The sequence below is a fragment of the Podarcis bocagei genome, assembly GCF_964188305.1.
Source record: "Podarcis bocagei genome assembly, chromosome: 10".
In the NCBI taxonomy this organism is placed as follows: domain Eukaryota; kingdom Metazoa; phylum Chordata; class Lepidosauria; order Squamata; family Lacertidae; genus Podarcis; species Podarcis bocagei.
Genome location: NC_138135.1, coordinates 26240061 through 26266099, shown reverse-complemented (window position 1 = coordinate 26266099; position 26039 = coordinate 26240061). Strand labels below are relative to the sequence as shown.

The 26039-nt window shown below is 42.5% G+C and overlaps 1 protein-coding gene across 4 annotated transcripts in view; it reads right to left on the bottom strand.

Annotated features, from left to right (window-relative positions):
* Positions 1–26039, bottom strand: part of TBXAS1 (thromboxane A synthase 1) — a 219743-nt gene that overhangs the window by 143339 nt on the left and 50365 nt on the right. For all 4 annotated transcript variants that reach the window (XM_081212257.1, XM_081212254.1, XM_081212255.1 and 1 more), the window contains exon 4: positions 10886–10938. In XM_081212257.1, coding sequence (XP_081068383.1) covers positions 10886–10938 — 53 coding nt within the window. The remainder of the gene's footprint in view (positions 1–10885; positions 10939–26039) is intronic.

Below are 26039 nucleotides of genomic sequence, written 5' to 3'. Positions count from 1 at the left end.
TAAGCAGAAGAATAGAGGGACGGAAGAATCGCATTGCTGGCTTAAACCCAGGACCATCTAGTGTAGGATTCTGCTTCCAACAGCAACTTGCCAGACATCTCTGAGAGTTCATAGGCAGGGCATAAAGGTGAACAACCCCCTGTTTGTCCCTGGCATCTGGTATTCAGAGTATGCTGCCTCTGTACAGAGAGATTCCATAAAGCTAATACAGATATATATATTTAAAAACCCTCTCTAAAGCTACGTTATTAAGGTCATCTGCAGGGTGACAGAAAGTAGAAGATGAAGGGATTACGTCTCAGTCTTCTGGGAACCTGCCTGAAACTCATTTAGTAGTTCCAAGACTAAGAGACCTGTGGCACTGTACAGGATAGGTCTGAGATCTGCAAAGAACTACAACATTTCTTGGCTAACATTGACATGATGTAGGAGAGACCCAATTAGCTTTTTTCTTGTTTTGTTTAAAAACAATTTATACTTATAACAGTTGCAGAGAGGAGGACCCTTTGCACTGGCAATGGGGGAGAGGGAGTTAATTCTTTCCCTCATTCCCCCAAAGTCAATCTTTGCCTTTGTCTCACACACATTTAACTTTGCAGCTTTAATAGCTACGGGAGAGAGAGAAATACAGGTTAAACAGGTATCTTATTTTCCCCCAACAGTTGAGTGGGGGGGGCAATTTCCATCTGGAGGGGGCATTCAGCTGCTCTGAAGGATAACTAAATAAAAGACAGCTGATCACATTAAGCTTGGTCCTAGGCTCTACAAGCAAGAGTGATTTGACCATCTTGTTTCCTGAATAATAACATAGCAACCCAATTTTTTAAACTGGTGGATTTTCAAAAGTAGACAGAAATATAGCATAAGGCCTGCTTTTTGAAGAGCAGGTGCAGGAACTATCTGTTAAAAGGTTTACTGATTTTCTTTGTTTTTAATAATGATAGTTCTATATATATATATTTAATAAAGATAGTTTTATGTATATATTTACTTTCAAGTGTGGATTCTAACATTGCTTATTATCTTCAATTTTATTGTACAGATTTTTCAGTCAAGCAGTTTTGAAGTCTTGGGGATTTGAGGAAGGGCTGTGCTTCAGTGGGAGAAGGTCTCGGGTTCAAAGCCCAACATCTCCCAGGTAGGGCTGGGAGTATCCCTTACCTGAAACCCTTGAGAGTCGCTGCCAGTCAGTGTAGACAACACTGAGCTAGATGGACCAGTGTCTGACTCAGAAAAAAAGCATCTTCCTATGTTCCCAGAGGCATGTGCTGGACCCAGACCATTTAGGGCTATACATTACCACTGCTTTCATGTTTCACACCCCAACTCTCTGCATGTGTCCATTGCCTTTTCTGTATCATTGGACTTCAATTTACTTGTAGCCAACTGAAGTGCAAGCACATTAATGGATGCTACTGCGCTAAAGCTAAAGCTCAGACCTACCAAACACACAAAGGACAGTGCTCATAGCATCAAGCTATAATTACACAAACCTAAAAGGTGATTTAATCCTCCCTCTCCCAGCAAAGAGAGAGGAAAAGGTGAAGGGATATTTCTTCCTTTAGCTAATACAATGCAGCTGCACAAAATTGATTCTGGGACCAGAAAGATTTGGGCAGAGGGGGGAGTGAAATCTAAAACCTATATATGAGCAGGAAAACAACCCTATAAAGTAGTAATGAAGAAATTTATTGACATACATAAAAAAATGGAAGGTTATTTCTAAAACGTCAGTTGAACTTATTGTATTCAGCTCAGCGCAGTGTGGATATTACAATGAAGAGATGCTTTCTAAAAATAATAATAAACCCCCAATCCACAACAGATGTTAAAGGAGCCATTTCCCCCCATAGCAAGAAAACATTAACATGAAGAACAGCCCCTGTTGCCTTGTGAGATGCAATTAGTTGTGGGCGATCTCCTTTTGGAGATAACATGCGCTGTTCGTTTCAGTTCGAAGGCTGAGTGATCCTCTTTTCAAAAGGTCAAGCAGCTGATTGTTTGGAGGGGGGATTCTTAGATCCTACTCTCTTAACTTTAATTTCCCACATGGCAGGGAGTTGTTACGAGGTTTTTGTATCAGTTTCAATACAAAATTTCCGAAGCAGTGTACAATATAAAAAAGGCCCCATAACAATCAAATCATGAGAGAGCATAAGTATACTAAAATAATTAAGAACGAAAAATGCAATAAAAAAGCAAAGGCCGTCAACACCATGAACACAGCAGCAAAGACACGCATATAAGCAAGCAAAAGGGAGGTCTTAACCTGCTCAGAAAAGGATAGCAGAGTGGGAACTCTAGAAACCTTTGGCAGGAGGGTGTTCAGAATGCCAGGTTTACACCTGAAAAGGCCCTGTGTCTCCTGGGAGCTACCTGGGCCTCTATCCAAAATGGCGCCAAGTCACTTGCACAAGGATTTCTGCCTGTGCATTAGAATTTTCTCTTCTCCTCCTGCCATGCCCCCCCATAAATTTATTTGCATGAATTTCTGTCTATTTTCAAGATATTGTATTTCTTGAATTTGATTGGCATTTACCTTTTGTATCCCTTTTTAAAAATTCTGCTTCTTTTACTTATATGTATGCTACAGATCACAGTTTTGACGTGTCCCAAACCACTGAAGTTGTCATTAATCTTAAAAAAAACAAACAGGAGCCTCTCTGTAGTAAAAAAAAATTATTAATAATAATATCCAGGGGTCTAATTTCTAATAAAGATTTAAATTTGTGTACTCCCCGTTGTATTCTGGTGATAAGAGGCACTGTCCAATATATTAAGAAGACCATTCTCTAAGTTGTTAACCTGATTAATCAGAGCTTCTATGATTAATAAATCCAATATGACATAATTTGTATTCCTTGCTGAAATATGTGTACAGTTTCTTAGTTCTGGATTGGCTATGCATCAAGCATCAAAATAAATGTGTTCATGTAATACGTTGTAGAAGGATGTTTTAAAAGAGGGCGGCGTCCATGGGGTGTGCGGAAGATGAAACGTTCTGTTTTTATCAAAATAATAAATAAGTACAAGATTTAAGTCACCACCTATCACCACTTTCGCCTTACTGAAATGAGCGCAGTAATGTAAAAGTTTCATCCAGAAATTGTTCTTGTTGGGTATTAGGTACATAAATAGAGCATAATGTCAGCCAGGAGTTATCTTGCAGATCTTTGAGGAAGATAAATCTTCCATTAGCTGGACCACTGCTTCTGACCCGTCAAGCTATATTTTATAGTCACCCAACAACACACACAAAAAACAGACAGAATCACACATAGGAAAATGCCTCAGATTAGACCATTTGTTCATCAGTACTGACTCCTCTGGCAGTCACTCTCCAAGGACACATATCACATCACCTGTCTCCTAATCTCCTTTTAACAGGAGATGCCAGAGACTGAACCTGCATCCAAGGCATGTGCTTGACCACTGAGCTATGCTCCCTCACCATATGCAATTACATGAGTTGAACAGTGAATATCTTCCCCCACTTTCTACTGAAACCTTCCATATAAGATTTTCAAGCACACTCTGAGAACTGAAGGGGGGGTGTTCGTTTCCGAAAAGGGGGAGCAGCTATTGTGACCTACGAAACCATGATTGAAATAATCCTCTCAAGACCTGAGGGCTTTCAGAATAGAAGGCATATATTGTTTTGACGTGAATGAAGCTGCAAAGTTGCTTTGACATCCTGCTGTCAAGGAAACCAGTCCACACAAAAAAAACAAAAACAATTGTGATGGTATCAGTCAAATGATTCAAGTGACCTTAGGAGCATAATAATACAGGCTCCAATTTCAAATATCTATATTCATCCTGGGGGTGGGGGGTGGGAATAAAGGTATTTTGCTCTCCGTATTCATTTGGAAGCCATTTTCAATCAGGAATGTGTAAAGCACTGTATCTCCTCCAAGACTGTCAGGTCAAACTCGAAGTCAAACTATACGTACAATGCTTCCACATACTTGTATTCATTCCATGCCTTCATAAAAATCGAGTAGGAGAGGATGGCGGATGATGCTCAGCCGTTTTTCAGGCATAACACTGGATGTGCACATAGATGTGTGTGCACTCTGCAAAAACAGCCACCACCAGTAGTCCAACAACAAAATTTAAAATTTAAATGCTTTTGTTTACATGCCATTAGGTTACATTGCATGTTCAGCTGTTCAGGATTTCAGTATAGAGCTGGTATATATGTTAGGGTTGCCATATTGCAAGAAGTAAAAATCCAGACACAAAAACTGTTGAGCTTTTCTGGAAAAATCTCAACTCTTCCGATATGGGCTGCCATACATCCCGGACATTTTTTGCTGCTTTTTGAAATATATGTTGTACCTACTGCAGGGATCTGTACCCCCATAGTGAGTTTGCACCGTCCAACTGTATTATTAATATTTATTGATTTTGACAAGTTATGTGCCACTTAATTGCAATCATTTCTGCTGTAGTGATCCTTTTAGTTTTCAGTACAGTTCTGTGGATCCTGAACACGTGATGCTCAAAGAGTGCGATGAAAGAAGGTGTATGGCCTAGGCTTAAAATGCCAATTGAACATTTCGAGGAAGCAGGCAAAGCAAGGTTACTCCTAACTCTTTTGTCATGCCAAAATTGTGCCACACCTGGGAGTAAACCCACAATATATGTAAAAATTAAACACTGGAATCATAACAGCACCAACAGTTGGCTCATTTACTAATTTCAGGATGGATAAAGGCAGTGGGGTGCCAATGGAAACATATGACTATTGTTGCTGGCAAGACTCTACACTACTTACAAAACAGAATAATAAAAAATACAGAGTTTAAAACATTAGTACATTAACAAAGCAATAACTGGAAGAATCACATCAACAACAATGTTAAAACATCAGCAGTATATAGGACATGTAAAGGTAAAGGGACCCCTGACCATTAGGGCCAGTCGTGGCCGACTCTGGGGTTGCGGCGCTCATCTCGCTTTATTGGCCGAGGGAGCCGGCGTACAGCTTCCAGGTCATGTGGCCAGCAGGACTAAGCCACTTCTGGCAAACCAAAGCAGCGCACGGAAACACCATTTACCTTCCCGCCAGAGCGGTACCTATTTATCTACTTGCACTTTGATGTGCTTTCGAAATGCTAGGTTGGCAGGAGCAGGGACCGAGCAACGGGAGCTCACCCTGTAGTGGGGATTCGAACCGCCGACCTTCTGATTGGCAAACCCAAGAGGCTCAGTGGTTTAACCCACAGCGCCACCCGCGTCCCTTCTATAGGACATGATAACCCACTCCAAAATCCAGGAAAAGAGGAATCTTTAAACTGGCACTGAAAATACCTTTTTATTAAGATGTGGGCCTAGCATGTCACAATGAAGTTTTAAAATTGGAGTGGTTAATTCAAGCAGCGGCAAATGTTAGCTAAATTAGGTTTGATTCTTTTTTTCTTTTTTAAAAGCGTAAATTACGAGAGCCTCAGAAGTTTTTCAAAGAAAAAAAGAGGGGAAGCCTCAGACGCCCTACAAGCCTCTAGGCCAAACTTAGCTAATAAGCAACATTTCAAACTGAATATATTGCCAGCTTGCCGTGACCAGAAGGTTAAACTCAGTTTGTTTGAAGCTGTTATCCTCCTCAATCAACTGGGACAAGAACAACAGATTATTCTCAATCCAATGCTTCCAGAAAGTGCCTCTGCTCTTTGTCTTGACCTCTGGATTTTGCCATGGCGTCAGGACCATGTGAGCATATGGATCAAAGGCTGGGCTGCAGGAGTTTGCCAAGCCAGACACATGTTCAAAGGGCTGTGAACGATCGGGTATTTAAAAATGGATAGAATCCAAGGCCTATCCAAGCATACCCTCACTGATCCATTTCCAAAAGGAACCATTTGGGCATTCCCTGGGCAGCTTCCAGAAGGCAATACTTAACCCTGGAAAGGAGGAAGGCTTTTGATAGGGGCTAAGAAGGGCAACACCTTGCTACACTCTTATTGACAGCTGGAGATTGTATAAGCTGTTCTGCATTTGCCAGACCACAGGATAGTTTTGCAAATGCATTTATAAAATAAAAAAGCCAACTTTAGTAATGGTTTCGAGGAACATGCACAGGTAGCAGTTTTATGATTCATACTATATGTGGGACAGCGTTCGTATTAAAAGTACTAATTTCCCCTCACCAAATATTTATCATGGGAGCTTGTCCATCTGTCTAGATTTTGACAGCAGCACTACTCTAGAATGCCTGCCATCCTTGGACTAATATGCAGATATTGCTAGTGATGGTCAGACCAAGATATTTAATAGACTCAGCACCTTAAAGTAAAAGGCCGCTGGCCACATATTTCACACAAATAACTGCCCTATATACAGGACCCTATGGGGTCGAAACCCTGATATTTCTGCAAATGAGATCCATCAAGCAAAGGCTTTCAGGAGAGGTATGGTCCCATTTCCCGCTGCAGAGTGCAATTTGGAAAGCTGCACATGTAAAGGTTTGCAGTTCTTTAACGTTTTCTGAGTGGCACTTCACCAAGTAGCTGCCTCATTTGCACAACAGGAGAGAGAAATCGGATAGGAACATTGGATGCTGCTTTAAAGTAAATCGGACAGGTATGCCCAGCATTCGAAACTGCCCAGGCGGCTGTTCTCCAGGAGTCTTTTCCAGACTTATATGGAGATGCTGGAATTAAACATAGTAATTTGTTGCAAGCAAAGCATGAACTCCGTCATTAGGGATAGGGGAGACCTTTGAGTAAGCATGGTTATCAAACCTGGTGTCACTTGGATTACTATGCAAAGACACCTCCCCAAAATCATAACAAGACTGCAAAATTTAATCAACTAATCAGTTAGAATAATTGATTGAAGTTTATTAAATTAACAAAAAAGGCATCCTGAGCAATCAGGAAGTACATGTTATTTAAACATGTATTTAAGATAAAACTGAATACAAAAAAGAAAAGTATTGCCCCTTTCCTTTCACCCAGGAGACAACAGCTTTTTTAACATGGCACCTGCTGTGGCATTTACGCATGAAAGCATTATTTTCCTTTCTTCAGAAATATAGTTTTATGATATGCACATTTATGCTGCAATCCTACACCCACTGACATGGGAGTAAGACCTACTGAAGTCAATGGAATATGCTTCTGAGTAGCTAGACATGCATGAGATTGCACTGCTTTGATTAAAATTTCTTCAATCACAGTACAGCTCTAATTACAAGTCTAATGCTGCAACAACAACAGAATGGGGTACATATTGCAGCAAGGCCAGGCGAAAGCAACATTCTCTAACCACTGTTTTTGCCCTTACTATATACAGTCCCCTAATTCATGTTTATAATTCTTTCATTGTTTTTTTAAATGACACTTTGAGACTTGTTCCACTGTTTCGTGCTGAACAACAACCAAACCTTAAAAGCAACTTGGTGTGTTGTGGTTTTCAATGGACTAAAGCAACAATATAAAGAAAGCGCCCTTCCAGTCTCATCCAAGTTCAGTGTTCTAGCGAATAAAGAGTGACAGTAAAGAGAGATTATTTCTTTAGGGACAATATCTGCCAACGGAAACTACTGGAAAGGAGCATGAACTTTTTACGAAGTAGCACATTTCTGTATCGCTGAGAAATATTAAATTTTCAAACTCAATTTTGTGAATAATGTAAAAAGGCAACAGAGGAGATCAAACAAGGTGCAAGACCTCTTCCTGAGACTCTGGAGAGGTGCTGCCAGTCAGAGTAGACAACAGGTAAACTAGATTGACAAATATAAGACAGGTTCCTCTTCCTTCCTCTTTTCTTATTCCAACTTTACATATTTAAATTAAAAGAAGCTGAAGACGGAGTATGCGAAGAGTTTCTGAATCTTTTCTGTGTAATCACAGCCAAATGTTGGAAATATTCACGGAATGAGAGCTGTGACATTACCGCGTTGAAAATAATCTATGTGGGAGATTTGCATATTGTTGTTTTAGAGAAGGCTGAGTCACAGACCTAAAGTGACAAGAGGTGCTCCTGTCCCAGAGGACTTTGCTGCAGATGGGTGGCCTTTTGTGACATTTACGAATTGGGTGACCCATCTAAATATGATTTTATTTGGAGGAACTTTGGGATTTATATTGTTTGCTCCTTGATCAGTGCTTTTCTTCCATCATACTCTCGTCTCTATTGTCACCTCTCCCCCCCTTTATCTAATATTTTGACTGATCTTATTAACGTATTGTTTCTCTATGCTTGCCAGAGGTACATGGAAGGCTTAACACCTGCTTTGCACCTGTGTTATTGTTGAATTTATACTGTTATCAATATAAAATAAAAAAATATGAAAACCTTCAGTTACGAGTGCGCCTTGCAATAGAATGTTGCAGTTATAAAACATGCTCTTGCTCACTATTCCAGTCAGTTAGACATATCACCCATTATTATTATTATTATTATTATTGAAACTTTTCAACATACTCCACTGCATTCTCCCCCGTTTTTCATTCCCCCTGCAACAGTCAGTCAGCATTGTGTGGCTCCTGAGCCTGTTCAGTCCTCACTGGGTTGTTTTGAAGGCTCCCTCTGAAGAGTGACTGCCCTTCTTCAAACTTGGGGATTCCTCAAATCCCACTAGCATTTCTATCTTGCCCATTTTGGCTACCATACTTAAAAAAAGAGGGAATGGTCCGCTGCAGTGTTTAAAAGCCACCTGAGAGCTAACAATCCAAGTTCTAACAGAAAAAGAAAGAAGGTAAGGATTGAGAACAGAGAAGGTGCATGATATTTAGGATTTCAGCAACGGGAACTTTTCTTTAAAAATTCTGCAGAAATCATGTGAACATGTGTAAAACACTGAAGTGAATGGCAAGTTCCTAAATTTTGAACAAATGTAATAGTTAATAGTTTTTATTACATTTCTATGAAATCCTTATCATATCATATCGTTATAATAGTCTGCGATAACAGAAAGACAGCCTATTAAACTGAATAAGAATTTCCTTCCCAACATTTCAGTGCTAATTAAAATATTGCAGTACCAAGAAAACAGCACTTAAAATAATTAACATGTCTCTCTTCTTCATCAGAAAGGGCTTAAAATGATTACACATATACCTCTTGGGAATGTTTGGTATTTAACATCACAGAAATACGACATTTGAATTTTTTATTTTGTAAAAAAATTGTCTTAAAAAGCTGCACCTAGCACTAGCATGCACAAGCTCATTGAGCACCCTCAAAATTGAAAAGTTTTTCGGAATTGAAATATTATCTTCAAAATTAAAATATGCTGGGATTTTCCGAAATCCACATGCAAATTCAATGGCCATGAGAATCGGAGCAAAAAATGCAAATTTCAATCCTTGATCACTGATTTGCCCTGCAGTCCACTTTTCCCATCCTCACCTTGTGGCTGCTCTTTTTAAAAAAATATTATCATTATTACTGAAACTTTTCAACATACAATAAAAAACTAATCTAAATAAAAATAATATAGAAAACAAAACAGAGAAAGAAGAGGGAAGAAAGAAAAATGCAAAGCCCTCTATCAGTGGTAGATCTCACACAAAAGGGGATAGACCCTCCCAGCTCTCACCCAGGGGAATCCTCCCTTCACTGCTTCTCACACAGGGTTCTTCAGCCAGCCAGCCAGCCCCTTCCTATGCATACCCTCCCTAACCCAGAATGACTGCTCCCACAGTCACGCACAGCCCCCCGGGTCCCAGTGCGACTCCTGGTAGTTCAGGCTGGCTTCATCCTCCCTAGGCTGGATACCTGGAGGTCTCTGCCTACCTCAGCCAATTGCCCAATCCCGCCTGGGGAGGCGTTGCCAGGGGATTGGCCAGGTAAGGGAAAGGACCATCCTGCCCACACAACAGAAGGTGAATCTTGCCCACGCTCCCCCTTGTGGCGGTGATACCAGGGTTCCCCGTTAAAGGGGTCTTGAGGGGAGGAATTGGCCGTACGCCGAGAGGTTGTCATTGCTCTCCCCTCCAATGGTGGCGAAACGGGGGGCGGGCTCTCTGCTTGAACGTATGTTCTGCAGAGCCAGCCCAATCCCCACACATTCTGGATAACCCTGAAGTCTCCCAGATCCCCGGCTGGGGAATAGGAAGGATAAACGTCCAATGCCTGAGCCAAGGTCTCCCTGCATCTGAAACTTAATAAAGTTGTGGCCAATTTTAATCCCATAGCATGTTGTCTTGAGTCATTATTCCGCTCGGGGGTCACCTGGGGTTGGGGCGACTCCGCCTGTCCACGCAATAGAGGACATCAGAAAACCAAACAAAATGTAGGCATGAGTAAACTGGTCATTATGAGCCCACTCAAGAGCACCCAACTTTGCTTCCCAACCATATTGGGGCTGACAATAATATGATCTCCCCCCCCCCGCTAGTTTTCAATTTGCGCCTATTATTCCTGCATTAGCTTTTCCTCAGTCAGTTTTATCAAAAATGTCACACAACCCACATCAACTTTGAAATGTGAGTATGAAACACAGGTACTAAGAGCTAGTAAAAAACATCATTTTTAAAATGATAACAATTAGGTGGACAAACAGAAAGACATTCCTACAGTGCTTTTTTTTTTTTAAAGTAAAAGAAGAATGAATGCCCAGAAGGTCAAGTCTAGAGACGGAGTTGTTGTAGTGGTCCAAGTGTTAAACCAGGGCTGGGAAGATCCACTTACTTTGGGGCAACATTTGGCAATAATCCCTGGTTCCTATGTTATTCTATCTTGCTGAAAAGCTTAGAACATGCCAGAATTGACAGCTAAACCAACTCAAAGGTTGCAATCCTAGCCCTACTTATCTGGAAGCAAACCCCATGGAATTCAATAGGACTTAACCTCTGAATAGACTTGGGTAAGAATGTGCTGGGAAATGGCAAAACAACAACAGCAAATGCAAATGAAATCAAGAGCTCCTTACCCACAAGCAGGTCCATATTCATTTATCAGTTTCCTGTGTTCTTCCCAAAAGCCCTGTGTGGACATAAAGAAACATTGTAGTTATAACCAGTTCTTTGCACCACTCTTTCAGAACTTCTTGCTACTTCACCAACCTTCATCCAGAAATCGAATCTGAGAACGCAAGAAGAGTCAACAGCCCCTCTAGCCAAGCATCCTATTCTCTCAGGGGCCACCCAGATGGCTGTGGAAAACTTCAAGCAGGACACAAGAACAAGAGCCATCTTCTATCCTCCTCTGGGATTCAGAAGAATTACTGCCTCCAACTATGGTGCTAAAACATAGCCATCATGGTTCGCAGCCATAGATAGCTTTATCCTCTGTCTAACCTTCTTTCAAAGCCACCCAAATCCTGAATATTCCCACTTCACTGGACGTCCATTATGAGAAAGGGAGAAAAACATTTCTCAATCTGCTTTCTCCATGCCAGTTTCATAAAGTTTGCTCCGAGCAGAAAGATGGGAATCTTCCTACAGCCACATATCTCTCTCATATATACTTCCTTGTGCGGCCTCTGCAGGCAACTCTCACCTTAAGACACCACACCACCCAAAAACAGCTGCTCTGCATGATCCGCTAACAATTGTACCCCAGAGACACTGCAAAGCATACCGTGGGGTGCACCTCACAGACAGCACACTCCTTCATTTGTGCTCCCAATAATACATATGTCCCAAGCAGTTTTTAAGGCTTGTTTGTGTTAGAATTCCTGCTCCGTGGTTGCAGTCATGGGATTGTTGTCTTTCACATGACGGTCCTAGATAGCCCGTTTCTCATCCATGACACCTCCAGAGCTCTGCACGATCACCTGGGATACAGTATCAGCTTTCCCCCGAGGTGTGATTTCTGGCAGTCTGCTGAGCCATTGCCTCCCACTGCATGTGGGCATCGGAGACAGCAAAGTCCCCTCCGAACTTCTCTGGCATCCTAGATAGCCCGTCGCCATCTTGGAATGTCCCAGTGTGCCGCAGATGAAATTCCTGCTGAACACACACTCTGTCTAACATCAGACACTGCAGGTCCTACTCGAGTGTAGGACGAGCTCCTGACAGTTTGTCCATTGATGATACTGCAATCTGCAGGCATCCAGCTTCTTCAATCCAGAGCTGACTGGGACATACCCTCTCTGTGTACTCTAGCAAGCAAGAATAGAAGCAGTCAGTAGCTGCTCCGTAAGGAGGGCTGTGTTGAACCATAGCCTTGTCCTGTTATGCTCTTGCATTGTTAGGAAACCCAGCTACAAAGATATCAGATGTCAGGATGTCATAAATGGATAAGCGTATGCCGAAATGGTTATGGGCTATCTATCCATTTTGAAGGGGCGGAGAATGCATAGATAAAAGTTAAATTAAGAAGGGTTAAACACTTCGCTTGGAGGCGAAGCTATTTTTTCTTTTTATACTATATTCTTACAGTGAGTGAATTTTATAGAGTATTACTTTAACTTGGCTGGTTTTTAAGATCTGGCTTCTTTTACAGTGCAGAGATATGATCTGTTTCAGAATCATATTTATTGGTGTTTGAATTACAGTCTTTTGTGCCAGTTTCTTGGATGTGCTTGTCATGACTTAAGTTGCAATGTCAGAATAACCTCTCTTCGGATCCTGTGTTCTTTTAAACTCTCCGTTAAGTCCTGAGCCGCCTTTTCTGGAGTCAGCCCTAACGAGAGGGCCAAAACCTTGAAAGGTTTAATCTAAATAATTCAGTGAAACCACCCACAACACATTTTTCTTCTGGGGGGGGGCAGGGGAACAAGCAATAGGATCCCCTCTGATGGTTTTAACAACTGAGAGGGTCTGTAAGGAAGGAATCTTTTAGATATTTGGAGCCTGGGCTGTTTAAGCCTTTATCTACTAATGTGAGCACCTTGAATTGGGCCTGGAAATGAACTGGCAACCAATTCAGCTGTTTTAAAACAGGGGGCATATGGTCTCTAAAGGGAATGCAGGCAGAAATCTGGCTAATGCATTTTGGGCCAGTTTCTGAGTTTCAGCCCTACGTACGGTAATCAAAGTAATGTCGGAGAATGTTAAAGCATTTTGACTCCAGGCCAAAGAGGCAAGCCACTTTTCTGCATAAATTTTAAGAATTTGTAGCGCAGTCGTAACCATATCTACTCAGAGATGAAATCAATGGGACTTACGCCCAAGTAAATGGGGTTAGGGTTGTAGCCTAAACTGGAAAGTCACTTGACCCTTCAACAAAGGAAGTGTTGGAACTGTCAAAGAGTAGAATGATGATGAATAGAGCCAATGGGAAAGAAGCAGGCTGAAGAGCGGGAAACAATCAAGGAAGAGACCTTTCAAGTATCCCCCCCCCCCGCCCCAATAACTTTCATGAGGAAAGAAACTGCAAAGGCTAAAAGAGCAGGCAGAGTCCTTTATTATAACAAAGCTTGTATTCCATTCATTTACGTCCTTGCCCCACCCCCCCAAACCACATCCTGAAAACAATGAAGTTTCTTGTGGTGTTTGTGATTTCCAATAAAACACAAGATATTCAGATCAAATTATCAAGGCTGGAATTTGAATCTCTGGAGACACTGAAACAGCAGCTAATAAAGCTGGCAGCAGCGCTTCATGAGGCAAAATAATGCACTAGGAAGATTCACTGAGTGAGGGATTTCAAAGCATTTCTTCTACTTTCTTTTTTAATCAAATGAATGCTTTACTTGCGGTGTGGTGCATTATTCATTGTAAGCCATTTGGGCTTCTTCGAGAAAAGCAGGATAAAAAAATGTCTCAATATTTTCTAATAATACACTGAAATGGACAATTAGTTGCAAACAACAAGAATAGTCATATTTTTTCTTCTTAATTAATGGAGAATAGTTGGGGCCAGGGCTGGATTTAGGTTTGATGAGGCCCTAAGCTACTGAAGGCAATGGGGCCATTTATATGTCCAGCTGTTCTTTGTCAACAATAAATTGTCACTTTTTGTGAGTCGAATATATGCTATATGGTAATTTATGGATCCATACACAAAACAAAACACTGTTGCTGTATGTAGGTTTTATTTTATTTGTTTTTTATCTTATATTTTGAAAATGTACATCCAGGTGGTTTGTTTCTTGGGGGGGGGCAAGAAAGTGGGGCCCTAAACCATAGCTTGTTTAGCTTATACGTAAATCCGGCACTGGTTGGGGCTGGGATTTCAGCACAGCACTAATATTAAGTGTAATATAGTAAGTTGCAATAATATATTAAAAAGAAGGCTTCAGCCACTAGCAGCCTAATGCAATAAAGTTTCTCCTTTTCATGGGAAATGTATCTATACCTAAATGTTTCTATACTTGAAAATAAAAGCCACCCTTAAAGATGCAACTTCAGAACGAGGGGAATAATACCCAAGGGACAGGAGTTTTCACAATGTCAGAATTGGCTGACCTGAAACTTACACTGGTCAAAATGTACAATTGGGTTACAAGCGCTTCTCTTCTGTTTTACATTCTCCTACAAGGTGGATCACACGTCCACATAAATAATGTGTGAGAGGAGCTCAAAAGATATCTAAGCACCACCTTTGAGAAGTGCAAAGGCTTTGCATATTCAGCCATTTTTCATCTGCCTCTGCGCTGACATCTTTAAGACGCACGTACAGGGAAACCAGCTTAGCGATCATGGCCATAAAATTTTTAGCAATAAAAGCGGTTGCTTGTTATCAGCATTATGGGCGAAGTACACATCAAGCCTTCTTCCCTGCCTGGCAGTTGCAGTGGAAGTGACTCAGCAGAACAAGGCTCCCGGGGTGCGACACAAAACAGTTGGATATAGCAAATGGAAGAGTCTAAATAAGGGACAGCAAAGGAATGCAAGGCTACATACAGTGGTAAAAAGGTAAAGGTACCCCTGCCCGTAGGGGCCAGTCTTGCCAGACTCTAGGGTTGTGCGCTCATCTCACTCTAGAGGCCGGGAGCCAGCGCTGTCCGAAGACACTTCCGGGTTTCGTGGCCAGCGTGACAAGCTGAATCTGGCGAGCCAGCGCAGCACACAGAACGCCGTTTACCTTCCCGCTGTTAAGCGGTCCCTATTTATCTACTTGCACCCGGGGGTGCTTTCGAACTGCTAGGTTGGCAGGCGCTGGGACCGAACGACGGGAGCGCACCCCGCCACGGGGAATCGAACCACCGACCATGCAATCGGCAAGTCCTAGGCACTGAGGTTTTACCCACAGCGCCACCCGCGTCCCCACATACAGTGGTACCTCAGGTTAAGTACTTAATTTGTTCCGGAGGTCCGTACGTAACCTGAAACTGTTCTTAACCTGAAGCACCACTTTAGCTAATGGGGCCTCCTGCTGCTGCCGCGCTGCCGGAACACGATTTCTGTTCTCATCCTGAAGCAAAGTTCTTAACCTGAGGTAATATTTCTGGGTTAGCGGAGTCTGCAACCTGAAGCGTATGTAACCTGAAGCGTATGTAACCCGAGGTACCACTGTATTAAAATGCTTAAAATGCAGTGTAGCATTTGGGAATCAGAAAGCGGGGTGGGCGCATGACCTGTTGCACATCAACTCATTTGGTTCCCTAGGACTGCAGCCCAGCCCCTGAACTCCTATTCAAGGAAGCTGTTGTCTCTGCACGTGTAATGGCTGTTAGAATTTTATTATATTAAATCTATTCAGATGCTGACTTACGGTGGCTATGTAGCTAAAGCACGTCTCAGAAACCAGCTCAGGGTGTGGGGGACGTAATGGCGTGCCCTAGAGTAGGGCACCGAATCATAGAGTTGGAAGCAACCCAGAGGGTCATCTTGTCCAACCTTCTGCAACGCAGGAATCTTTTGGCCAATGTGGGCATCAAACTCACGATGTTGAGATTAATAGTCTCATGCTCTACCAACCAAGCTATCCCTCCTGTCTCATGGTTGGCTGGAACACGGGACAGGAAGACTCCACAATGCAACATGTTGTTGAGCGGACCGGTTGTAGACCTGTCATCTCTAAATATGTCGCATCTCAACAATATGTACCAGACACAGTAAATAGGACATGCCGTCTTCACATTGTACACATGTGCACACATGCAGTCAATTCAGTAAACCTATCACAAAGCTGAAATTGCTCTAGAAGCCAGCAGAATTTTTATCCAAGCCTTAAAAAAAACCACACCAAGTGATGTACACAACTTGTTTCCTTTGATCATCATCTCTAATAGTTTTCCTCCGTGGATAATATTCTTTAATTTATGTGTGTGCCATTTCAGATTTTAACACACACACACACACACACACAGGCCTTCTGAATTTAATGAAAGCAGCCTTCCTACCCTTTAGAGTTATTGAGAGGTTAGTGTTATGTAATTAAGTTAATCCTCATTTGTAAAGGCTAATTAACTAAATGCTAATTGAATCTGCATATGACAATTAGCACAATGTGTCCTCATTAGACAATTTAAAAAAATTACCCTGACTAAAATTCAGCAAACTGTAAATTATTTTGTACCTTTTAAAGACTTTTTGGGAGAAAAGGAAAGGGGGAATATTTTGATGCAATGTTGTGTTTATACACTTGATTAGCCATTTGTCTCATCTCATGAACCAACACTGCAAATAAATGGCTTTTGCCTATATTAATTCCTCCAAGGCTACAAAACATATACCCACTTACCAGGGAGTAAGCTCCATTAAATTCAATGGGACTTACCTTTGAGCAGGCGCATATAGAATTGCATTGTAAATGTATGCAAGTTTTAGGCTAACACTAAACAACAATCACCACCAAAACCAGTCAGAATTTCTTCAAATTGTACAGGTGGTGATCCCAGGACAGATGCAGTAACATCCAAATAATTTTTTTAGCATCTTGGTCACGTTTCAAATTTCAGTCATTCCTCAATAATCAACAGTCTAGGACAGAGATGGGGAACCTGTGACCCTCCAAATGACTCCAGCAACTCCCGTCAGCTGCAGCCAGCATGTCCAATGGACATGGATGATGGAAGTTGTAGTCCAACAACATCTGGGCTACACTGCCTGGTCTAGGACCAGCATTCACAAATCTAGAATCCTCCAGATGTTTTAGAGTCCAGTTCCTACCAGCCCCGGCCAGCAAGTTTTGTAATCTAAAACACCTGCAAGACATCAAGCTGGGGAAGGCTTACCTAGATACTTCATCATCCTCAGCTGAACAAACCATGCTGTATATTCTCACAGCTTTTACACAACACCACACCTTCACCCACTGACTGCCAGTGCTCTTGCATCTGATTGGCCACTGTGGGAGCCAGATGCTGGACCTTCAACTTCTTCTTACATTCTTAAAATACCACCATTAGAACAAACTTTCACATCAATTCCGTCAATTATCTTTTGAGTCGCCCTGGAGGGGCTTTGGCCCTGAAACCTGGCATATAAGCGCTATAAATCTACAAGTGAGGAACCTTTCACAGCCCGAGGGCCACATTCCCCCATGAGAGAACCTTCCGGGGGCCGCATGCCAGTGGTGGGTGGGGCAACTGTTATACAATAGACTGTTGTCCAGTCACACAAATGTGAGAGATTTCTGTGCATAATTTTTTTTCCCCCAAGCTGGGCAAAGCAAGAGGCATTATTAACAGCTCAATGACAATTTACAAGCAGGCAAAGTAAATGGACGAGGGTATCGAACATGGTCAGTGAAGAGTGTGGCCTGGGAAGAGGGTCTGTCTGAGAGGCCTGGAGGACTGCATTTGATCCCTGGGCCTCAGGTTCCTCTCCCTGCTATACATAAAAACAGAATTGCAACAAATTTCTGAAGAACAGGTAGTAGCCACCAGAATACCAATTGTTGAGAATTGTTGAGGAAGGCTGCAGCAAACCACAGAGGAGGGCTGTTGTTTCTGGGAAGCACCCAGATAAGTACAAGGATGTCTGCCTTGCCAATATTAAAAACAGGGTCCTCAACAAGATGGGCTCTTAGTCTGATCCCGCAGTGCTCTTTTGATGATCCTTTGCACATGTTTATAAACTAGGACTAAATGCTCTGCAAACAAATTAGGGGATCTGAGTATCTAGGTTTCGTTAATTCCCTTGGCGAGCGTCCCCTTGTAAGAAGTGGAACGGAATGCTTATAACTTCGGGAAAAAGGAGAAAGGAATAGGAATGGAAAGAGAAAGAAGGGAACACAATTACTAAATGAAGAAATAACAAATTCTCCAGCAACATCATATGGCACAGATTGGTTCCACACTGTTGAGAGAGATTCCTGAAGAAATGAATACAGTCCGCTATCCTAACAATGGAGGATTCATAGGCAGCGAATGAAAATCAGCCAGAGCAGTTCAGCAGCAGTTTGAGAAGGAGCTGCTATGAGCAGGTTGATATATGAGGAGCCTGGCAGAAGTGCTGTCTCAACAGTTCGGAGGGTGAATGCAAATTACGTTGCTGAAAAGAGGCTCTTCACATTTTTTATCTTCCCTCCTGTGGAACTCCCAAGGGCTGGAAGATCTTAAGGTTGGTTGCTTATTATTTCTTCCAAAAATCAAGCAAAGTAGCCTAGTAGATCACATCAAAATTGAGTAGCCTTTTAAATACCCGGTATTTAAATACAGGTATCCACCTGTATCCATCTCCTGCTACTAACAGTTGCTTTATATCTCTGGCTGTTGCACCTCACTACTCTCCAGGAGTACTGTACGCATCCGTATCACTGAACATTTCTGCAGCCCTATTGCCAAAATCCAGGAATATTTTCGTAATGTTATATACCCTGCCCTGAAGAGACCCTGAAGACCTGTGATTAGATGTCTATCCTACAGAATGTGGAAGGGAGCTGGGAGGCCATGCCCTTCCCAATGAAGGATTTGCAATGCAGAATGCAACAGCAGCCATCCCTGAGAGGTGGCCTTTGCAGCCTCTGCTTAAATGACTCCAGAGAAGGAAAGCCATCTAGTGATACGTGAATCCACCAGATTTCCACTTTTTTTAAAAAAAAAAAAACTTCACAAAAAATCATCAGCATCTTAATGCAAAATTCTCCCAATATATGTACATTTGCAAGCCATTTTGCAAGTCATTTTTCCTAATATAAGAACTTTTTGTAGGTTGTTTTCATTAATATACTGCTATACACATCCCTGAAGAACTGCATTGCAAAATTCGGAGAACAGTCATTTTTGAGGGGAAGGTTGAATTTTATGCATATTGTTTTGGGAATAGCAAATTACATAACTTTGCCTTTAAATGCAAACTGAAACAAATCTCTCTCCCATCCCTACTATCTCCCAAGGCCATCTGCTTCACTCTAAAACAGTTCTTCTTAAGAAGTTTCTTCTCAAGCTTAGTCAAGATCCACTTCTCTACAATATCCACCCATTTATTGGAGTCTTGCCCCCTTCACATTTCTTTTAAAAGCAGCTGGGCATGGAGAGAAATTGGCTTGGGTTTAACTCAATCTTCTTTGCCATGCTCCCACAGCAAACCAGCCCCCCTCCAGCTGCTATTTGTCCCATTAGTTACAAACCTGTATTCCCCACAGGTTAAAAAAGCAGGGAGATGAGGGAGACTCTGCGTTGTAGAAACATTGCAAGGAAGAGGTCAGATTCACTTCACCAACACCATGGTTCTTACGCCCACAACTGCTTCTAACTGAAATGTGATGGGAGATATTGCCCAGTTAATTAGCCATGGATACAACTGTGTATCAATTACATAAATAAACATCATAGACCCATGTCTACTCAGAACTAAGTCCCACTGATTGCAATGAGCCTTTCCCCAATTAAGCGGCACAGGATTGTAGCCAAGGAAAAGAGCATGAAACATTTTCAGTGCCTCCCCTGGAATTATGGAATTTCCTCTTTTTCAGAGATCTATCAGTAACTCAATAGATATCTGCCGCCTTCTGCTTTGTTGCTGCACCGGGGGAGAGTGGGGAACCGCTAGCTTTAAGCTTTGGTTTGAGAACACTGGTCAAAAATATTACTCACAGAAACAAATCCTGAGGGCTTCCCTTTGATGGGAATTCAACCATCAATGTGTGTGATATTTTACGAGGCAAAATGTAGTTAAATAGAGAGTTATTAATGCATCCTCTTACTGCAAGATCACACATGCGGTCTGATTACATCTGGCAAGAGAAGCTGTTGCCTACAGTAGTTAATTTCATAAAAAGAACAGCCATGGAATAAAATGATGCACAAAGAACAGAAGGCACCGCCTAATGTCAGGCTAATTGTTTGGCCCACTCTTGTCCATAGCTTAGTCTGGGGCGTTACGTCATTTTATTTATTTAAGAAAATAAATAAAATGCCACTTCTTTGCAAGAAAACCTCAAGGCAAAAATACAAAACGAAACATTAGAATTATCGATTTAAAGACATGTAGGTTTTTTAAAATATTCCGAAGACTATTAAAATCAACATCAGCTAAAAAGAAATAACACACCAAGTGTCTGGATAGGCTTGCATAAACCAAAATGTTTTAAGCTGGGTACAGTGAAGGTATCTGCCTGATGTCAATAGGCAGGGAGAGTCAAAGTGTAGGTTCTGCCACATGGAAAAGTCCAATTTCCTACAATGAAAACAGGTCCCAGGATAGAAGCCTGAACAACCCTTTCTCCGATGCCTCCATACATGAAGAGGAATCATTCATACAGAGTGCTGCTCTTATGGCCCCACCTTCTATGCATGTAGGCTTCTTCCTTATAGACATCCATAACTAACGCATAGGTATCAGGGGCAAAACCAGCCACATTCCAGGTGCTGTTCCCCTTCCCGTGATTCACACACAAAAGGAACTAGAGTGAGATTAGTTCATCTACTGACAATGGATTTCTGTCTGACTACACACCATCTCTCTTACATCCAAAGTTAAGGAAGTGCATACAAGCTCAAACAATTATGTAAAAGAATCCCCCCCCCCATACGGGGCATTTTAAATTATTTGCTTCAATTAAAAGTTGATTTCGCAGCAAATATTTTAATGTGCCGGATCACGGTGAAATGAAAAGAGACAGAATGGGTTGTAATCTAATGCCTCAAGATTTTGCCATACATCAACTAAAAACCTCTTAATGCCTTTGATTAATCTTGCTCTATATTGGATACTGTTAGAGATATGGGTGTCCCCCCCCCCCCACAGCATCAATTTGGCAACTATGCACTGATACGATCATTTCCAGGGTAACAATCAATACTGGAATAATGTTTGCATAAATAGCTATGCTTTGTGGGAAACCTTTTGGAATAATTTCAACACTGTGGTCTTTCCACAACATGTAATGCAATAATGTTGCTTCCTTGACTTTAATTATCAAAAAAACACTGTGTGCACATGTCTTTATGGATAATTGCACTCTCAATAAAACAATTTAGCAGGCTATTTTAGGATAACTTTAAAGGGCCAATGGTCTTTTGGCAATTTAGCAGGTTATTTCGGGATCATGTCAAATACTTTGCTTTATTTTTCATCTCTTTTCATAGAATTGTTGATTTGGGAGGAATCCCAATGGTCATCTAGTCCAGCCCCCTGCAATGCAGAAATCTCAACTAGGTCATATATGACAGGTGGTTATCCAACCTCTGCTTAAAATACTCCAAGGAGAGTCTGCCACCTTCTCATGGGTCTCTATTCCGCTGCCAAACAGCTCTTACTGTCAGAAAGTTCTTCCCAATGTTTAGTCAGAAACTCCTTTCTTGTAATTTGAAATCTTTAAAATTTAAATAGTATTGCTGTTTTTTAAAAAAGGAAACAAAAAATTAACATACCTAGACTCTTTCATCATGCAACAACACCTCAAATTGATCAATAACATTTCCTGGCACACTAGCTCTATCTATGTTACTAGTAATTTACAGCTAGCATTTGTCGACAGGATGTGTTTACTTTTTATATGGGGAGCCACCAGGGTTAACAATCCACCCGAAGGCCTACCTTTCTTGTGGCTTTTGGTTGCCGGAACTGAAAAGTCATTAAAACCTGCAAGTTCGATGTGACGTAATGACCTCAAATTCAGTTGTAAAGGTAAAGGTAAAGGGACCCCTGACCATTAGATCCAGTCGTGACCAACTCTGGGGTTGCAGCGCTCATCTCGCTTTATTGGCCGAGGGAGCCAGCGTACAGCTTCCGGGTCATGTTGCCAGCATGACTAAGCCGCTTTTGGCAAACCAGAGTAGCACACGGAAACACCGTTTACCTTCCCGCCAGAGCAGTCCCTATTTATCAACTTGCACTTTGATGTGCTTTCGAACTGCTAGGTTGGCAGGAGCAGGGACAGAGCAACGGGAGCTCACCCTGTCACGGGGATTCGAACCACCGACCTTCTGATCAGCAAGCCCTAGGCTCTGTGGTTTAACCCACAGCGCCACCCACATTGTACAGGAGGAGAAGTTGGGAGAGGAGGACTGTCCCCAAAATAACAAATAGTCCAGACATGACATCAAATGCTACCTTGTGTATATCACAGGAAAAGAATCAAAGGTGCAATGTGGTGGCCAGAGCCAGTCCTACCATTTGGCAGGGTCAGATAGCTCCCTCAGGCAGAAGATGCTGAGGGGCGGCAGTGAGGACCGGGCTGTGTGTTGCATGTGTCCTGCCCTGCCCTGCCCTTAAGTTTGCCTGCTGCCCTCACCACCAGTGTGGAAAGTTAAGATTGAACTGCCTATTGGGTCAGCTTCTGGGCAAGGCCATCTTGTTCTTTGACTCAAGACATCCACTACATTACCAAGCACAAAGGATGCTTTTACTTCCACTTTCCAGAGACTTGAGCCGGGTGGTGGTAGGAGGGAAACAGAGCCCGAAAGAATGGGAAGTCTAGCAGCTGCCATTAACAATTTTAACAATGCAAAAATGGAGACGAACCAGGGTCTGTAATTTTGCCAGAAAATAGGGACTGTCTTTCTTCGAAAAAATAGGAACAGGCCTGCTTCGGTGAGGGGAAGGGGCGACTCCAAGGAGCTGGCATTTCAAACACTGAAGTGGATTTATCATTATCTTTCAGACAGCTACATGTGGCAGCTTCACCATGAAGGATTTCATGGAGCTGTCATCGCTGCTGTTGCTGCACCTCCCACATCCATTTTGATTACAGACTTGCGAGAGTCAGCTTTTTCAACCTGCTGTCCAAAGAAATGGTTAGTTGCCTCCTCTAATGAGCCTAATTTCATACTGTTCTCATTAATGGGAGAGATCAGCTGCTCTTCTTATCAATACTCATGTCAAGTGAAGGTTCCAGCCTTCTCTCTGACAGAGCTCTATTGGGAGGGTCAATTCATTGCTATCGTGCCAAAAGGCTGTGTGTTTAGCATTTGGCCCAGAGATGGTTCAGAGAAGAGGAGGCTTGCCGTATTTTCTTGTGAAACAGTGGTGATACACAACAGCTGGCCTGCGCATGATGAGTTCAAGAGGAGCTTATACCTTTCCTAGCAAAACGTTCAGGAACTCATGGTTTGAGAACGCCAGTTGTGAGAATGTAATTAAAACCAAGCAAATAAATGATTTTTTAATTAAAAAAACCAAGGTTTTATTATTATTATTAACATGTGAGAATTATGTTCTCACATGTTAGCAGAGGCTTGACAACCATATGTCAGGAGTGCTCTGATGGTGTTTCCTGCTTGGCAGGGGGTTGGACTCGATGGCCCTTGTGGTCTCTTCCAACTCTATGATTCTATGATTCTATGATTCTATGTGTGTTCTAAACATTGTGGTAATATTTCCCTTCACCCCAGGCCTTCAAGAGGGCTCTATTTGAGCTATAAACAGAGTGGGCATATTAAAATTACAAAAAATGGAAATCCCAGATTCCCTTTTTGTAGCATCAAAAATGTTTCGCCTCCAGGTGCATCAGGTTAATTAAACAACTGCCCCATGATCCCCCTTGCCCACAGAGGATTTTGGGAGCACACTCCATTCACATGAGTAGCACCGCGGTTCATGCCAGAATCAGCAGCAGAGCCTGGATCAACAAACTGTCTTCTGAAATGGCGAGTGCCCCTTGACCTGTTCTGCTCCACGCAATCAGCTCAGCCTAAAGCCTGCGCTGTTGAGCCGGCTGAACGCAGAACCCTCTTTCCACTCCCTCTGTCATGGAAGCTGCACACTTGCCAACATGGAGCTGCTCCCAACATCTCTCCTCCCTCTTCTTCACCTGGCACAGATCCTGCGCAGATGTTAATGAGGCATTTTGAACACTGTTACAGACCTGCTAGGCTCGCCAGTATTTAGAACAGTTACCTCATTTCCCCACCCCACATTAAAAAAAAAAAAATACCACAAATTCAGCCACATGAACTACTCAAGATGATCTCAGCTGATTTTGTGATGCCTGAAAGGAACACAGGAAGATGCTTTATGCTGAGTCGGAAAACATTGGTTCGTTTAGCTCAGACTGACAGTGGCTCTTCGGGGTTTCAGACTTTTTTAGTCCTATCTGGAAACGCCGAGGATTGAACTTGGAACCTCCGGCATGCAAAGCGTTTGCTCTACCACTGAGCTATGGTCCTTCCCCCTAAGCAAGCATCTACATGACAAGCTCTGGGCAGCCTTTGACAGGCAACGTGGCTCCACACATATTAGACCTGCATTTAGAGACTTCAGCAAGAAGACACATTAGGGACTTGGTTGACAGGGATATGCATTCAAATGGGGCATGAAGAGAAATGAAGTGGAAATAGAAAACATGCACTAATCGAATAATTTGGACCAAAGTGCACTGCATTCTTAATTAGGCTAGCAGGCACTAACTCTGCAGCACCGCATGTACTTCCTAGATTGTGGCTCAGTGGCAAAGCCAATTTTCCCACCGCCATTCACAGGGTCAGTGTAATTGGGCATTCTGGTCTCTCCCTGTTTTTATACCTTCTTCCAGAAATGAAGTGTCATAAAAGCAAGGCTCCATATTTATGGAGGTCAGGAAGGTGCAAACAAGGAGCATAAGGAGGAGTGATGAAAAATGTAAATAAATCCAAATATGAGAATCTAGCTATGCCTTAATTTACTCTGACCATGAGCTCTTTATTAAAGGGGTGGCCTCCGGCAGAAAGGTCACTCCACCTGTAGTTCCTCCATTATGAAGTACCCTCCTGTCTCCTTTGCTACAAAGATATTCTTCCTACACAGCTCTCCCCTTGCCTGCTGCCACACTAGCTATATTTGAGAAACAATTACCGTATTTTTCCGTGTATAAAACAATGCTTTTTGCTAAAAGAAAATTAGGCAAAAATTGGGTGTTGTCTTATACAGTACGTGGATAGTGAATGCAGAGGGGGAACATGCGATTAATGGCAGCAGCAAGCAAAAGATTGACAGCAGCGATTGGGCAGGTGATTGGTGGCTACGGCAAGGCCTGCTGGCAATTGGCTGTGGCTGCGGCAATAGGCAGGCGATTGGTGGCTGTGTTTAGGCAGGCAGGCGACTGGCGGATGCAGCAAGTCGGAGGGTGGGCTGTTGGTGGTGGCGAGCGGGCAAACAATTAGTGGCTGCGGCAAGGTGTGCGATCAGCAGTGGCTGTGGTAAACGATCAGCAGTGGCAAGCAGGCGGACAAGCGATAGGCGGAAGTGACCTCCCCCATGCCCCAAGAAGCTAAACAACTTAATTTCTTAATTTTGGGTTTAAAAAAATAGGGGTCACCTTATACATAGGGGCGTCTTATAAACGGAAAAATAGGGTAATAGACTGGTATTGGTATAACAGCAAGGAAAGCAATTCTGGTATTTATACGTCAAAAAAGTGTATGCATTTGTGGTCTACAGGTCTTCTAAGACTTGGAATTTCTTACCCGTTAAATAAAACAGGATGGGGAAACGGTGGCATCCCATATGTTGGCTGGACTCCATCTCCCAGCAACCAAAGCCAGTGTGGCCAGAGTCATGGATGCTGGGACCTGGTCTCCAGCAACATGTGGAGGGTTGCAGATATTCCACCACAACTATGGAAGATCAGACTTGACCCTGCAGGCAACTCTCCATTTGTGCACATTCAAGCCATACGCAACCACACACGCGCGCATATCACCGCAAACCTGCAAGTGGCACAAATGCAGCAAAATGGCATGAAAACTAGCAATCCCACAAGCCTTTGCAAGTGCAATCCCAGGAGCCTTTGCACCGACCATTGAGTCCTGTGGAGAGTTGGGAGCTTGAGCAAGGAGCTTTGGAGGGAGCAATTGTGGTGGAGTTTGGCAGATCTGGTAAGTGATG